At 38.4% G+C, this 17,787-nt stretch overlaps 1 protein-coding gene across 13 annotated transcripts in view; it reads left to right on the forward strand.

The window, feature by feature from the left end:
* Nucleotides 1-17,787, forward strand: part of DLG1 (discs large MAGUK scaffold protein 1) — a 169,302-nt gene that overhangs the window by 48,816 nt on the left and 102,699 nt on the right. For 10 of the 13 annotated variants that reach the window (XM_074877519.1, XM_074877503.1, XM_074877504.1 and 7 more), the window contains exon 4: nt 9,852-10,016. In XM_074877519.1, the coding sequence (XP_074733620.1) occupies nt 9,852-10,016 (165 nt within the window). Of the gene's footprint in view, nt 1-159; nt 660-9,851; nt 10,017-17,787 lie in introns of those variants that run through there. The other 3 variants (XM_074877510.1, XM_074877512.1, XM_074877515.1) reach the window with 3 other exon arrangements.

A 17,787-nucleotide genomic window follows, 5' to 3' on the forward strand; every position in this document is an offset into this window, starting at 1 on the left:
TAAAATGGGTTTTCACATGCTCATTGGTGCAGTGCGAAAGCACCTTGCAGGAAGTGTTGGGTTTATCTCTATCGGGCCGTGTAATGAGTCCCTTGCTGCAACATCTTGCCCCTCCCCTAAGCAACCAGCACACACTGAGCATAGTGGCTCTGCTGGAGTTGCTTCTGTTTTCATGGAGGAGATAGCAGCCCTTACACTGCAGCAGGTGGAGCTGCCTTGGTGGATCTAACCCTGGGTTCTGGCTGAGAGGATCCGAGTATTACTTTGGGCCACGAGACAGTTGTCACTTCAGGCTGATGCTAACGTAATTAAATATAAAGCTGACTTGAAAAATTTAAAAATGGACACAGGATTTTTTCTTTGCCTTTTTTTAAAAATCTGGTTTCTCATGTGAAGCAAAATTCTTCCTGAAGGATTCAACCTATCTATACAAAGGCTTATTTTTGAACACCATGGACCTAGATTAAATGTCAAAGACAGGCAGCAAGCAGCGCTTACAGAGGCATTTTTCTGGAATCTCAGTCACGGATCGATTGAAGTGCACAGGGTCTGAAAAAATGTCTCCTAGCATAAAAAACTTGGATTGTTTTTCTCCGATGCTATGCCACTGTAAAGTAGCATGTACCAACAACACAATATCTTTAATGTTTGGATGTAAGGTGGGTCTATAAAAGGACTTTCCTGGAAATGTAAGCTGCATTTAATGAATGATTGCCATTATGTCTAATGTAACTGTAACTTAAATTTCTGATTAAATAGTGTGCATTTTGTTCCATGCCTTCCTTGATTATTGGAGCTCTTGATGATTGTGACAGAAGTAATGAATTATCATGCCTACTGTTTAAAGATCCCTTTGAACAACATTTTGGATTTACTGAATGACGCATGTAAAATGTCGTCATTCTCTGTTAATCAGCATTAATCATCATGTAATCAGTTTATTGCACTTGGCTTTCATTTTCTTCAGCTGTAGAGAATTACATACACAGGAGACTTGCACTGAGATGCAGGGCTGGAAATGCCTCTTGACATCATATTGATGGAAGCAATTGTTAGTGGCAGGTTTGGGTTTAACAGTGCCCTTGGGTATTTAGTCATTTTAGGACTATATCAACTATTTAGGTTTCAGAGTAATAAAACATATCTAATTTGGTAATCCTCAGAATAGTAAACAGAACATATTCAGTGTTGTGTCAAAAACATTTTCTTCAGTAAGATTAATGCACGAGGTGAAGGATTTGATGAGAACACTAAGTACTGGAAAGCCACCTTGAAATTAAAGAGATATGTGTGTGAAGTTACTTTTGAGACAGATTCAAAAATCTTTCTCTCCAAAACTTATTTTGCATATTTGGTGTTTCCAAGTCAGTGTTCATTATTTTTAACAAAAAATAATTGAACTAGATTTTATAAATTGGGAACAGTTGCGTGTGTGTGCACACATGTACGTACATATATGCATGTGTGGTGCATTTTTAGAGAGAGATACATATCACAAAATGTTCATGTTGAAGTAATGTCATCTAGGTTGAGAGGGAGGAGTCTAAATTTTTGTGGATCTTTTGATAGTGTGAATGATTCATTATGAAACTTAGTTGAATGCTTCCAGGAGGGAAGAATTTGTCTTGTTTTGAATCCGCTTATCTTTCATGTGTCCAGAGTATTTTTCTATTGAAAGTATGTGTATATTTATTGATGCAATTTGGAAACTATTTGCTATGAAATTAAGATTTCTTTCCTTCTTTTTGTGCAGCTGCACACCCCTTTTTTATTTATAAGACATTCTCATGTTTAAATAATAAACTTGGGAAGAAAGCCATAGAATGAAATGGCTATCTTGGTTTTTAATTTTGCCGGTTGAACTGCAGGGGAGAGATGCTGTTCACTTTAAGACCGAACTAAAAATATCCCGCAAACATCCAGAATCCACTTTGGGCATTTTGTGTCGGATCTGAGCGATGGCGGCATTTTCTGCTGCACTCGCGCGTCCGCGGCTCCTTTTGTCCGTCTGAAGGCATCACCGCCGGTTTACCGCGCCCCGGCCCCCTGCGCGGGGCTGCGCGGCGCTGCGCGGGGCCCGCCCGGCGGAGGGCGCTGCTGGGGCCGGGCCGGGCCGGGGGGAGCACCTCCCACAAACCCCCACCGGCAGAAAATCTTTGATTCTCTTTTTTTAATGTTGTCTGGCTGTACGCTAGTAAGAAGTGTACCTTGCAGACCAGAGAGGTTTCTTGAGCGTAATTAATTTAGCAGTGTTGAGTTGTAAAATATCTCAGACTATTTATGCACAGGCTTTAATTATCTTCAAATAAACATATTGCTGTTAACACAGAGTGGGTGCTCTATACTATCTACATCCCAAATGAACTGAAGAATTTAGGTTTAAATAGTTGTGACCTGCTCGTAGTGCAGATAGAATTTGCACCAGGCACTTGTTAATTTTTGAAGAAAAGTTGCAGCGTTGTACTGCACTAAAAATAAAATACTCTTGTCCTCTGATTAGATAGTTTGAATACTGAAAGAGTCAATGTGACTGTGAAACAATAATACAGGATAACCTGTTCAGTCCTTTACATAAAGAAACAATTCATCTCATACAAGTAATCCTATGGAATAGTGTTTTACATTTTCCTTTACTATTTTTTGACCACATATGAAAAGAACATTCATAATCAGACTGTTTTTCCTTTGGTTTCTTTTCCTCAGCATTCTGGAACAGGTGAACTTCACTGTGAATATTTCTGGTGTTTTTGTAAATGTATATATGTATGGGAAATTGTTGTGTCATTTCTGGATATCCATGACATGAAGCATTACATAAATACATTCAATACTAGCTGTGCATTTTGACATATGATGGAACACTGTGACCTAAATAAACACATTATAAGCAGTTTTATTCAAGAGACAATGTCAAACTGAAACTGTCCAAGGGGGGTGAAATGCCCTTTTTGTGTTAGCTCTAATTATTAAAAGAAAACTTAGTGCTTTTATTTAAGAAGGAAGCAGTTAAGTTACTCAAAGTACTGAACTTTGTTTAAAGAAAACAAACCCAAAGATCAAAACACCTGTTCTAATGTTTCAAGTCATTCAGTTTGTTATATGTTGAGACCTAAATTGAAAGTAATACTGAATGTCCTATTCCATGATCAGTGAAGAAGTTCTGAAAATACACAAACACATACCTTCTTTTCTTATATTACTGGAGTTTCACAGGCTTTCAGCTTTTCAGTCTGAACTGCTGTTGGCTTGCAAAGGGACTATTTGGCTTTCGTAATTTTCTTGTTTTTTACAAAGGAAGGCTTTCAAGTTAACTTCAGTACTGCAGAAGTGGAGCATACCTTTTGTTTTGCGTTCTTCTCTTTTCCTCTGTGAAGGCAGTTATTTTCCTAAGCACCAATTTCTGGTTTAGTGCTTTCACTAGAGGACAGGGAACTTTTGCACAACATACATGAGCATCTTAATATACTGTTCATTTTGAATTAGTTCTGTTTTAGCAAGATTATGCAAATTTTGACTGCATTGTTGCTTTTGTTGTTAGAGTTGTTGGAGCTTCTTTTCTGCTGAATGGTATCTGGATGTCAGAGTTGTGAAGGTTGGTTTTTGGGGAGATGTGAGGAGAACTGTGGGTATTTAGATTTTTCTACTCATCTGCTTTTGACATATTGCATCCTAGTCCTTCTATGTCAGAGTGGAGATGTTGAACATCAGTGCTTCCCAACATCATCAGTTGCTGGAATGATCTTTTGAAGGGTCCTTTCAGATTTAGTTTAACTTCTAAAGTGGAGCAGTGACTGAACAAGGACAAGTAAACTTGGGGAGTCAGGTGCAAATGGTCTAAAGCCACTTTGTTTTATTATGCTGCCTGCTCATACTGCATCAGAGAAGGTCTGACCTTTTGAGCTTCTATATGTTGGAATCAAATGATCAAATGATTAGATTTACTTAAGTCCTCACTTATTCATAACCTCTTCCAAAACATTGGTTGGACTTTCACAGTGAAAATAAAAATTTAGGGACAGACTGTAAAAGTCAGGCTGTGTGTTTTCTTGGGTTTTGTTTGTAGTTTTTGTTGTTTGAAGTGTGCAGTAATTTGGGAGCATATTGCTGTGTGGGGAGGGTTAAAGGAAATGAGTATAGGAATGTCAGCTTGTCAACTTTATTGTTTTTTAAGCACCCTTTCACTCTTACCTTAAAGCTGTTTAGCACTGATTTTTTTTTGTGTGTAGAGAAGATACATTATTGTGCTTTCAAATTTGTTTTTACATAAGGTAATGGATTGATGTGTATGTCTAATATGAATTGGATTGATACGCATCCCATTTTGAAGAGAACTGTAGTTACTGCTGCCTTGCATTTTGTCATTAAGTTATCTGGTAGCTAAGGACATTCGTGTGTAACTAATTTTCTGTCCATAAACATGGCATTCTGTATGGCTTGAATCTCTGGAGTAACAGCATTGTATGCTGTTGTGGATATGGGTCACCAGTTTAGGGCATGGGATTGCTTAAGTGTTCTTTAAATAATTTCCTTTCATTTCTGTTTTAGTAAGATTTTTCATTAGAGGATCTTTAAAAAAAAATATAAACCCACAGTTTAATTACCTCTAGCGGGTAGATGACGTATGAGAATATCTTTGAAGTATTTTCTTTTTTAAAATACAGATGAGATCTTAGGCAGTCTGAAGTGAGCTTTTTTTTAGAATGAGTTTCCTAAAGCTTTTCTGTGCTTTTTCTGTGAACCAGGTGATCTGTATTCAGAAAAATGGTGCTATGAAATGTCTGTAGAATCCTTGATTGTCCTGTAGATTGTTGCAGATACTTTGTTCGTCCTTATTTTTGTCCAGCTCTGCTAGGCCTGGGAATTGAAGCAGGGAGGCTGTGGGCCTGAACAATTAACACAATGAATGATTTCACTGTGGTGAATTTGGACCATCTTCTCAGGTAAACTAGCACTGGTTTATTAAAGTTAAATGTGTTTTTCAGTAGTTTTCACCAGTAAGTAATTTAGTCCGTAGTGTTTGGTGACAGTTCAGAACTCATTAAAGGTATAATCTAGCCTGAAGAAATCTTAACTATGTTGCCTCAGAAGAGAAATGTTTCTAATTAATCTTGACCCACCTGTATACCTGCAGTTGAATCCTTTGGGGCAGTATCTCCATCAGAACTGTGTTAAATGTTTTGCACTTGGTTGTTTTGGACTTTAAATTATGATTATAAATTACACAGGAGTTCATAAAGCTTCTTAAAAAATAGTTAGCTTGGCTACTAACAAATTGAGTGCTGGGAAACTTCCAAGATGTGCAGCTGAGGCAGTCTGTCTGCAAGTTCAGAGCTGCTTTGCCACATCTGCCTTTTTTTCTTTCCTTTGATTTTTCTTGCCTGTTGTTTGGCTGACTCTTCTAAACTAGGGTCTCCTTGGAGCCTAGATTTGGGTGCGGGTTTGGATTCTCTTGGTTGTAAGCAGAGAAATGGTCTGGTAGCCACTATGAGATGGGTTGGTGCTACCTGCTTTTCTTCCTATTATGCCAGCATTGCTGCGTGTCTCATTTTGTTGTGAGATGTTTTAGGGAATTAAAGAAAATTTAATATTGCTGGAAGAGGGAACAAACATTCTGCTAAATTAGTTTGCTAAGCTTGCGCACCATCTTAAGTCAGATGTTTACTAGCAGCAAGGGACAGGGAGACATAGTTGTACAGCTCGACCAAGAGGGATTGAATGGGTCTTGCTCCTTTGGACGGTAGCTGCCATCTGAGTGAGCCAGGCTGTATTGTGAAATGGTATCTTTAGACTCCTACAGAAAGTAACCTGCGTGGGATTTTGCTTCATATGTATCAGCGAATTAGGTTGGTATGGCGGAAACAGTTGACTGAGTTCTTGTTCAGGGGATGGCAGCTCCTGGGAGAGGAAAGGAATGGACAGTTTTGAATGGTGGCTCTTTGATGGTGCCAGATCACTTGAATGCGCTACCTCAGTCAAGAGGCATAGTATTTCAGAGGTGATGCTCCGTGGTACAGTAGTACAAAACACTTCCACTTCGATGGAGAATTAGCTGTTAGAAGATACAGTAATTTCCTTTACTTGAAACACTGTGCTTGAAAGTAATTTCTGCAAAGGGCAAGGATAGTGTGGTACCTTTCAGAATAAGAAGTATTGTGGATATTATATTTTCATGCACTGCATGTCCTTGTCTTCTGTTTGCACTTTGAAACATAATCCTGTAAGTCTTTCAGTTGGTGTATTTTAAACATGGATTCTGGAGGTGGTTTTTTGTAGTTTCAAGGTGAGAAATATTTTGCAAACAGTAAAGTCAATCTTTAATTTTGCATCAAAATCCAATTAGCAGTTCACATTTAAAATGTTTTTTTGAGAAGCTTATAGCCCTTGTCAGTGCCTCGTATGGGAGAGAATCATTTACCACAACATTTTTTCGTTTTAATCTAAATAATGGCATACTGATCTATTAAAACTTTGTACACACGAAGTTACTGTAAGCACTGATAGACTTTATAATGTAAATGTATGTTTCTTAGTGAAATCTAGGGCCTGTTTACACTCAGGCATGTCCAAATACCTGTTCCTAATAAATGTTGTCTGGTTTGAGGAAGAAAATCAAGGTAATTCTGTGCTTTGCCTAAAGGTACCGACTGTTCTGTAAAGGAAGTTAATTTTAGTTGACCTGTGACTTTTTTTTTTTTTTGGTAATTAAACTGGAATGATCCACTTTGAGATTTCCACAGGGTCTTGTCTGAGATGATCTGGGAACTTAATCCACTTTCAGGTCCCATTTTCCTGCATTTCATAGTCAAATTGAAGCTTCAGATCTGGCAGGAACGGTTTGGATCACAAGTCCAGCCAAATATTGCTTTTACCAGCAGAGCAGGCTGCTTTTAAGCTAGCAGAATTCCTACTTTTTCTGATGTTGTGAGATATTTTCTATCCTTCTTGAAGCTTTAATGTTTATTTTCTCTAACTTCCAATGTGATCTTATTTATGCTCTGATAATGTTCACTTGTATTTTTGCCCAATACTGTTCTTTAAATGATAATTCTTCCCTGTTTCTGATGTTTAACATGGCTGCTCTAGAGACTTATTGTCAACTCCTTTCAGGGTTTTGTTTTGTTAAGTTAAAAACAAGTCAATCTCAGAAAATAGATGAATGGCAGGAGTCAGCCTGAGCAATCTAGCATCTCACTGCTGCAGGGAAAGCAAAAGGACTTTTATCTTCTGGTAGTACTGAGCTATTAAGTTGGCTTGGTCATCTTATGAAACCTCTCAGCTAAAGATGTGAAAAATTAGGGCTTTTTGCGTAACCATTGCAGTTTTTCACATCTACCATCATTCACCTTCTCTCCTTTGCCATCCAGCAAAGGAGAAGGTATGGAAGTGTTTGGAGGTTGGTTGTTGTAAAAACAGAAGTCTTAATGCTCTTGCTTTTCTCTTTGGAATTATTTTTTCTGCCTTGTGCTTTTCTCTGCTAATCATTGGTATTTTTAGAGAAAATATACTTGTATTGCTTCTACTTCGTAATTTCTAATTCTTCAAAAGTGTAACTTCTCTCATATAGTAGACCTTGATCTCATATGGTCTCAACAATGAATGGTTGAATTGAGTAGGGTGGATAAAGATTTTTTTTTTTAACTTTATTTTTTAAGTACAAAAATAAATCAGGGTTATAACTTCAAAGCTCTCTGACATTTCACCAGTTACAGGCTAAAAGAAACTGTGCATCTTCAGTGTCTGCCTGTACGTGTGTGGTTGGGTGTGGGTTCGTTGCTGTTGCTTTGGGGTTTGGAGGGAGGGGTGGGGATGGTGTGCCGTAGGGCAGGCTGTGACTGGGTAAAGTGCAGTGGGTGATGGAAATGTAAAGCCACAAGTATTCCTTCTAAGTTAGTAAGGGAACTTAGCTTGTCTCCCAAGGAATCTTAGTGTTGGCAGAACAATGTGGCATATGGAAGAGAAGAGCAAACAAATCCTTTCAGCACAAGCCAGTTATGTGACTTCAGGTGCCCCGTTGAACCACTTCTTTGCTGGCAAAACTGCAGTATTGCTATATGATGAGTCTACAGAAGGCAGAGTAGACTGATGTATGGCTTCCAGAAGAGAGAGATCCTGTCCTTGATTTCCTCTCTCCTTTTGCACTGTCTCTGGTATTCTTTGAGTCCCTGCCTGAATCAGGATCAGTAATCCAGTACAAGTCTAACCCCCTACAGGAGAAGAAAGTGGTCAATTTTCTGCTGATTTGAGTGCCAGAACCAAAGAAAGGAAGCGGATATGGTGTCATCCCCAAGGTTTGGGCGACAGGGAAGAGCAAGATGTTCCTGTTAGGAGTTTAGCTGTCCTATTTGACCATGCTTAGAGATTGGCTTTTGCTGAATAGACAAAAAATTAAGTCTTCCTGTAAGACAAGCACTCAGAGTTGGGTGGGCAGGAAATGAATGGGTTAAGCATTACAGCAGCTGGTAACTGATGGATCATTTCAAGCAGTTTCTTTGTAGTTTATCCTGTAGACTTTATAACTTTCTAATATTGCAGGACTTTTCTGTGAAGGGCATGGAACTTTGTGGTAGCCTAAAATCATACTTGCATGTAACTGTTAAAAGCGTTAGTTATCATACACTGTTTATCAGGTACTGTCTTGGTGTAGTGTTCACGTGCTTATACAGATGGGTTGCTCGCAGTGATCTACTGGATTGTGATGTATAAATGACTTACCAAGAACATGATTACTTTTTACTTAAACTGTAGTGTGCAGATCTTAAAATTCTGTTTAAAAAAACCCAAGGACATGCTTTATCTGTAAACTAGTAACAACTGTGTGCGTGCTCTGAAGTATACTAGTAGTGTGTGAAAGTGATTGTTCAGGTTATAAAATACTGTGATGCATCTTATGAGCACAGTAAACCCTGCTAGAAAAAAGTTGCTTGACTTCAGCTTTAGTTTTAACTAGCAATAAAATGCATAGACTACCTAAAGTGCCTCAGAACTGGTTGAGACTACAAAGGTGAAGCTGGGGTGAAGCTTATATTTGTGTTTGTAATGTGAGTCCGTGTTAACTTTGGAGTTTGGAGGTGCTGGATGAGCATTTAACTCTTCAGTCTGGAGAACAGGTCAATATTATGTATGCTTCTGATTTCATGAATACCTTTTAGTAGGGATCTGCAGGTGTGGATAGAGCACAGTCTGAGTAGAACGCATCCCTGGTGGCTAATAGGTTCTGTTTTTTTAAATTGCATGCAAATTAATAAGACAGAGACTGCATAATGTCTTGTGTTTCTGTTGGAAGATTTACTTGTTGGGGAAGCTTAATCTGTCTAGTAGCAAAACCGCATTTTATTGTTTCATAATGAAGTTAGCAGTAGTGAATTGCTACATTGATACCCTAGTGTAAAAGCTGAAGCCCTTTAGCTGACAGAAAATGCTTTTGGCAGATGTGTTAAATTGGAAGTATGAAAAAAAGCTTTTGAGGCTGATTATTTTTAAAGGAAGGACAAGGTGATAAAGCCAGTTAGTGCTGAGGGTTTCTGCTATTAGCGAATTAGGTAGTGCTAAAGTGTTCATAAGAAAAAAACTAGTCAAGGGAAAAGGGTTTCAGGACGTGTTCCTATATGCAAATAGGCAAAAGAGAATTAGCTAACTTTACAGTAGTTTTAGGTGAGACTAAAAAGGCTGGAACATTTTTAGACAGGATCAGTCTTCAAACTGAAAATACTAGTTAAAACTTCTGTTTATAGATTTCGTTGCCTTGAAGTCAGCAGTCAGACAAATAACTATTTCAGTCTGACTTAGGCTTTCTGGATAATCTTTTCAATTTCTGTGGTGGACTGATCTTTTTCTATAATTGTTTTCTTCAGAAATACCGCTACCAGGATGAAGATACACCTCCACAGGAACACAGCTCTCCACACATTACCAATGAGGTGACAGGTCCAGAGCTGGTTCATGTATCGGAGAAGAATCTGTCGCAGATTGAGAATGTCCATGGATTTGTTTCCCATTCTCATATTTCTCCAGTAAAGGTAGGCATTAAAAAATTGAGTGAACTGTTTTGATATACTCTTCAGGTATATAATCATTGGGGGAAAGCAATGCATGTGATACACCCGCTTCTTTTTTTTTATGGAACAGTTCATTTGTAACTGCTCATTTGTAGACATTAAGGCATTGACTTGCTTCCACACATTCTGACTAAACATGCATGATAGTAAAATGCCCAGATAACAAATGTAGGGAACTTAAGATCTCAAGTGCTGTTTTGAGGGGCACTACAGTTCCTACTGTCAGTTACATTTTGGGTTTTCTATCAGGATCCTGTAGAATCAATTCTGAGTTTGTTTCTGGTAAACATTTTAATTGAGAACATATGTGGAAAATGTAATAAGCCAAATGTAATATATATGTGGAGTTTTTCAACATATAGCCCATTATTCTCAAGACAGCTCCAGTAACTTCAAAGCAGATCTAAAAATTAAGAGGACAAACTGAGTGTGAGATTTGGGAGTGGGTTGTAGCAGGCAGTTTTATTTACTGGGTTAGCAGGGAGATGTAGCTTCATCATTTTCTTAATAGCATAATATTTTAGTGTACCAGACTAAGTGGCGTTTTCTATAACACCTCTGAGTCTTTATGGATTGTTTTGAGGAAAAAGGGGAGAAATGATTTGATACTTGTGAGTATTTGGGCTTTAGAATGATGAGATGGGCTTACACTGTGGTAGGCCTATAGCTTGGTATTTTTAGCATGAATTGTTGGTGTGTTGTAGTGTGCTTTGTGACTGAAATGGCAGTGTACTATAACAAGTGCCACTGTATTTTAAGGAAAAAAGTTGGTTTGAACCTAGTTACACTTCCAGATTTTTATTATGAAGAAAAATCTTATTAAATGTATCAGCTCTTTATAAGTGACTTGTATGGATTCTATAGCGGAGCCAACAGTAGTGGACAAGTGTGTTTACTAATTGTGTTCCAGCTTTTCTAGGATTTTTAAAATGTGTGTGTTAGTATTGAACACAGTTATTTATTTTTACTTGTAACTCCATAATGAATTCTGTGTGTTTCCATAGTCTTCAGTAGCTAGACAAGCTGAATTGTTTAAGCCCTAATGAATAATCTTTTTCAAGTGGGCTATATTAACCTCTGAAGAGCCTTCTAGAATGCTAATATGAGAGTGGCTAGGACCTCAATCTTTGGTTGCTTATGAAGGTAGACACGCAGCGACACACTTTCACATGTCGAATTCCCTGAATTTATTGATATTCAGAAAGTAATGCAACATATTTTGTGTGCAACTGTTAGAAAAAAAGAAATCCTCTGCCTCTGAGGACTTTGTCAAACCTGTTTATTCACAAGCTTTTCCTAATTCATAATGCAGTTAGTCTTGCATTTCAGAAAGCATAAAGGGATCAAAAAGGCAGAGACAAACTGTAAAACTGTCTGTAGTAAGTCATCAAGTATAATGCATTTCACAATCCAGAAACTCATAGAAATAAAAAATAAAATTCTAGAATGGGTATGTGAGACGGAAAGTCTGTTTCTTGGAACTGATGAAGTGTTATTTCATTGTACTTGAGACTGTTCAAAAGGCTGTAATTACCTTGGTTTCTTTCTGGCTTCCTGGATTTAAGGAAAACCAGACTACTCAGAATATTTCCTGTGTTTGACTTTATTTCAGATTATTTTTGCAAATAGCCAACTACAGAAATAGAGAAATGAGGATTTGATATTGATAATATTAACATTCTATAGAAGATGACTTAATTTCTTACATCTCTACAGTGCCAGTGATCTCTACCTTACAGAGATCCTACAGGCAGTCTCCACAAACAAGCGAGGCTTGTATTTAGACTGTAAAGTGGGACCCTTAATTATCTGTAGCTCTATTGAACTACTGTAACTTTCTGTAAAGACACTGATGTAAAACCCAGAACACTTTTACAGAAATAGATATGAATGATTGTACTTTGCTTTCTTCTGCTCGGATGTCATCTAAGGTGAAAATTTTTTAGTTTTCTTGGGGTGTGTTAAATATACAACTCCGCACTGTTTTGGAAGAAAGAAACCACTGCTCATTTATGCTGTTATGGAAATAGAGTTAAGCAGTGTATAATTACAAAATATGGTGAGGCCTTTTCAAAATACTTTGTATCTTAGGTCTCTGAGGAGGGTTACTATTCTCTTTTTTAAATTGGTGAGTGCTGGGAAATCACTTGATAGGCAAGAATGTGTATAAGAGAAATATCATCATAAAATTCACATTGCCATTTATACCATACACCTGATTATTTTCAGGTGACTGATTTCAAAGCAACGTATGGTAGAAGTGAAATGTCTCTGAGCTTTGTTCATCTGAAAACTGGGGTCAGTTCTCCAGGTTTCAGTTGTTTACCAGCATTTTGTGGAACTTATTGGCTGCTGACTTGCGCTTCTCCAGAAGAAGTTAACTTTTTTGCATAAATTGTTCATAACCAGAGTCTGAGGTCTGAAGGTGTTTGGAGAGGAGGGTGCATCCATAGTTTCATAGGCCCTGGGACTGTTTATGGGACATTTTAGAGTTAAATGCCTTTGAGCTCACAATTTCTTTTTGGTCAGGAGATGGTTTGCTAAAGTTATTGGAGTAAATGCTGTTAAAACTTGAACTTAATCATCTCAGAAAAAAGCCAAGGTTGCTACTGTATTATTAGCATAGCTGGTCCTCTCCTCTTTTGGCCTGGTGATCTGCAAGACGTTCATAGTTTTGGCATAGCTCATGCTGAACATAAATTTAGCAACAGCAGCTCTGAGTTAGAGTGCTTTGTGTAATTTATTTGGTAGGTTGGCATGATGCACTGTGTAGGGACCAGGTCTTGGCTAATATACAAGATCTTGATTAGTTTGTTCAATAGTACATTTATTTAAGGAAACTAAATGTAATAGAGGAGGTTGTGTTTATTACTCTAATAAAATAATAAGCAAAGTTTGGGGTTTTTTAAAAAATATAAAAGTTAAATACACTTGAAATTTCAAATACAGAATTAGTAGTTTGAAGAACAAATGTAGACAGTGCTTTTACGATCATATGCTGCTTTTTAAGAAATACTGCAGAGGGCGGTAGAACCCGATTTTGAGGAATAGTTTCGTTATAACAAGCCCTTTGCAGTCTAGAGCAGTAATAGAGAACATGAGTACAAGATCGTGAAGTGTGATGCCTGGTTTTAACTAATTTACATTTTGTTCTTGAGAGAAGCTTTCAAATTTTCTAGGACTTAAAAGTAGCTTTTACAACTTGCTTGGACAGGTGGGTGGCTTTCAAAGAGCAGCTTTCAATGACCAAAAAGACATAAATGTGTATCCCAAATTTTTAGAGGATGAGTACTTGACTAATATTTATCAAATATTCCACATTAAGTACCGTAGTAACCCAAGGTGTGGTTTACCTTCTTGACAGAGGGGTGGGCTACCTCAGATTCAGATTGGATTAAGATGTTGCATGTTTGCAACTAGCATGAAATGACTGATACTAGCTGTACTGATTTAAACATGAGACAGGACTTACAGGTTTTGTCTTAGGGTGGAGCTTTGTCACTATAAGAAGAAATGTATACTTTATATGTCTTGAGCATCAAGGTAGTAAAATTTGACCCAGGAGATTTGATGTCCTCTGTTCCCTATTTAATACTGTGTAAAGTAGAACTCTAATTCTGTAGAACAGCTTTTTTTAAATGTTTAATGATAGGGAGTCATGAAGAGATAGTAAAAATGGTCAAACTTAAAATCCTTCACAAATACTCTGTCCCAAACATTTTAAAGAATATTTTTGGGTAGGTAGGCAGCTTAGTACCGGAAATTCTTCAGTATGAGGTCTCCAAATTCCTTATAGAAACTTGTGATTACAGTGCAAGGTTCCTTGAGGTATGATATAAAATGGGATCAAATTGAATTGGCTTTGATGTAGTTGAAGCAAGACATTGCTACCAAGTTTGACCACTAGATGGTGATGCTACAAAAGGATTTATTTCAGTTGTAAAACTGAATTTATCTTCTCTATCATACCTTCAGATTGACGTTTTTTGAATTTAATATTTGGTTTTATTAAATAGCTCCAACGAAGTGAAATCTGTCATAGGTATATGATATGATGCCAAACAGGTTTTTAAACTGTGGAGTGGAAGTTGGAGTTTTCCATCAAGGAAAAAAGCTTTGAGTAATAAATTATTACAAAGCTGTAAAAGGAGAGATCATGATGTAATAAGGCAAAAAAAATTAAATTGCAGTACTCTTAATTTAAAGCAAGCTGTCCATGAAAGGGGAAATACTTTATTTATAGCTCTATATTTATGATGTAGCATGGCATTTCAGTATTTCAGTATAGACCCTGATTGGGGTTTGTATATATGTATATATGTATGTGGTAAGTTTATAAATTATATTATGGTGTGGCTGCCTCCAGTAACAGGAAGCTAGACTTACTGATGCAGAAAAGTCTCTTAAATTCTTCTTTCTCTCCTGCTGATCTGTCTCTGAGGATTTTTACAGTAACACCAGTCTTCAAAGGGCATGAGAAAAATGCTTGCACTTGGTTTGTTCCTTACATAGCAGACATCGACAGCTGAACATAAATGTTTTAGAATGCCGTACTAGCTTTGTTAGTCTAGTAAGGTATCTAAAATTGCTTATTCTTGCTATTCAGTAAAATTTTAATTAGACTGGCATGTCCATAAGGAACTAAAGGTATTCTACTGGTTGAGTAGTTGGCATCTTTAGAATAGCTTTGTGCAGTCATCAGTGAAATAGCAGAACAATCGGGAATTGTGAGAAATAGGGTTGGGGGAGTGGGGGGGAATGTATGTTAATATTCAATTTATGGTTACATAATTATGGACTCTTGTACATACTGCATGCAATACAGTTGGCTACTTTATTGTTCTCCATGTGTTCACAGAAATTATCTCTAAGTGATGCTGGGAAAAGACAATACTGAGCAGATCAGGCAGCATAGTGATTGGCCTTTTTTATTACCAGCTGCCTGTTTGGTCTCATGCAAAGACCTGTCATTCTGGCTGAGTTCTGTTACATTCTGCTAGTGTACTTGAGCTTCAGATAATGCAGTAAAAATCCCTACTTCCCTATACCGAAGACCTTTTTAAAAAGTTTTAGACATGTGGATTAATGCTGCTTGTCCATTTAAAGCACAGTGGTGGAGTCTTTTGTGGTTATATAAACTTAGTGAAGAAAACTGTGATTTTATAATATTATGACATTAAATGCAAATGAGTTACTGTTTTCCTGTCTTTGAGCAGTGAAGTATTTCAAACTAAGGTGACATACTGTTCCCCATTGGGGAAAAAAAGATGAAAGTTTTACCCCCAAGCTTTAACTACAAAGACTCCTTTTGCCAAAGTGAAGCCTCAGGTGCTGGGTCCAAAACTAATCTCACAATGTGTTGAATACCTTTGAACCAGTAGCTTTGCCTCATGTCAGTGCCCCTCTGCTTTATCTGTGTTTACCTAGCTGTGTCAGATCTAAGAGGAAAATAAACTTATTCCGGCTCAGTTTGTATGAGTGTGGAAGTAGTCATTTATTAGAATAAAAGCAGTAAACTAGAGCTTACCTTCTTTGGCTCTATGAATCTCTGAACTGTTGGAGCTTGGGATGGTATAGTGGGGAGGGAAGGATTACTCAATGCTTACGCTATTAGCTACTGAGACAGGCAATAGGTTAGTTGGGCATTTTATTTGACCTAGTGCTGTGATTACGTGTGTCATGGTTTGAGCTCAGAGGGCAACTGAGCACCATGCAGCTGCTCATTCACCCCTTCCCCCCACAGCGCTGGGAAGGGGAAAGTAAGCGAAGATGCTGCTCACTTCCCCCTTCCCCCTTCCCCCTTCCCCCATCCCAGTGTGGAGGAGGAGGAAAGAAAAAGTTCCAGGAACTTGAGATAAGGACAAGGAGCAATGATGTCATCCTTTAAGGCACAGACAAAACCCAGACTTGTTAGGAGGAGAAAAAAAGAACATAAATTCAATACAGACACTAACAACACCACCACTTAACAGATACCACATCTTGAAAACACATTCCCCCATCCCTCCCTTCTTCCTGGACTCAGCTTTGCTCCTGATATCTCTACCTAGCCCCTGCTCCCAGCAGTGCAGGTCAGTGCTACTGCTTCCTCCAGCTTGGGGGTGGGGTGTGGAACTCCTGGAATCCCTCCCCTGCTCCAGCACGGTCCCCCTCTAACAGGAGAGAGTCCTCCACAAACCAGCTCCAACATGAGTCACTCCCACGGGTGTGTGGGTTACCCCTGCATGTTACAGTCCTCCCAGCACCGAACTACAACCGCGGGGCCTTCTTCCCACAGGGTCCCAGCCTTCTCCGGGCACAGTCACCTGTCCTGGTGTGGGGCCCCCACAGGCTGCAAATCAGTATCTGCTCCACTAGTGACCCCCATGGGTGGTTGTGGGGTGGGGGGTGGCCCTGCCCTCTCATCACTGAATATGGGGGAGTCTCTGCTCTGGCACACCTCCCCCCCTTCTCCTCCTTTCTTCCACTGACCTCGGTGTTTTCTCAGATATTCTCCTTGCAACTTCTTCTCACAACTTCAACCCCTCCTCCCAGGTTTCTCTTCTTAAATACCTTATTGTAGAGGCACAACTAATTGGCCCAGCCTTGGTGCAAAGGTGGGTCTGACTTGGAGCTGGGGAAGCTTCGAGAAGCTTCTACAGGGGGCCACTGCCTTAGCCCCCTCCCCTGCTACCAAAAAACCCCTGCCACTCACTCAAACCAGGACAATGTGCTTGTTGGGTAAGAAGTATGCTCTCTAGCCTTATCTTTCCTCTTGCTTAGAAGTAGTGGCCCTCTGTTTTTGTGCCAGATGCCCCAAACTTTGTGTAGTGTACTCATTGTTTCAGAAGGGTTTCTAATAGTATATATCAGTGTAACCAAACCTACACGATGGGCTTTGTAATCCTAGTACAGCAGTCCGGTTGACTACATGCACTGCAGTTTGTGAAATAAATGTCTTGTGCTCACTTAGTGTATGCCTCCTTTTTTCACATGCTTAGGCATATTTGGAAAAGTATTTCTAGGACCTAATGGTATTTAAGCTTAATGGTTTTAAATTAACTCTGATATGAAACTGCTTATCCATTAGTGCTGCAATGCTGTATAACAGTCTACTTAAACTGACTGGTATCACAGGAATGCAATATGGCAAGGTGATACTCATTCTTAAAATAGCATCCAGAAGGAAAAGGAGAAGTGAGAACTCGCCCTCATTTCTGTACTGGAAAAACATGGTGTGAACTATTCTAAAGAGCAGAATCAATGATTATGTGGAGAAATTGCAGATGAGAAAGCAATGAAAGCATTGTGAAGAGAAGTTCTGCTGCATGAATCTCTTAGAGCATGTGCATAAAGAGCACCATGTTCATGTAGGTTTCTAGGTTTTCATAGACGCCGACAGCAGAATTCTTCAAAAAAGCTTATAGAGAAATTTAAGCTGTCATGGAATAAGAAAAAAGTATCTTGAGATTTGTTTAAAAAAAAAAAAAAAAACAAAAACCAAACTACCACCAAAAGGAAAGTAAAGGCTAAGAAAGAAGATCAGTAATCATGATGGATGGAGGTTACCAGAAGGATCTTGGAAGAACTTGTATTTTCATTGCATCATCTCAGAGGAATGGGAGTTCAGGTTTGTAACAGATTAATGGAATAATCATCTCCAGTACTCAAGTTACAGTCAAAAAGGCAAATGGAGTACAAGGAATATTGGGAGAAGAAAATGGGAATAAAACTGCATTATTTTATCACTCTA

Source organism: Strix uralensis, chromosome 9 (assembly GCF_047716275.1).
Source record: "Strix uralensis isolate ZFMK-TIS-50842 chromosome 9, bStrUra1, whole genome shotgun sequence".
In the NCBI taxonomy this organism is placed as follows: Eukaryota; Metazoa; Chordata; class Aves; order Strigiformes; family Strigidae; genus Strix; species Strix uralensis.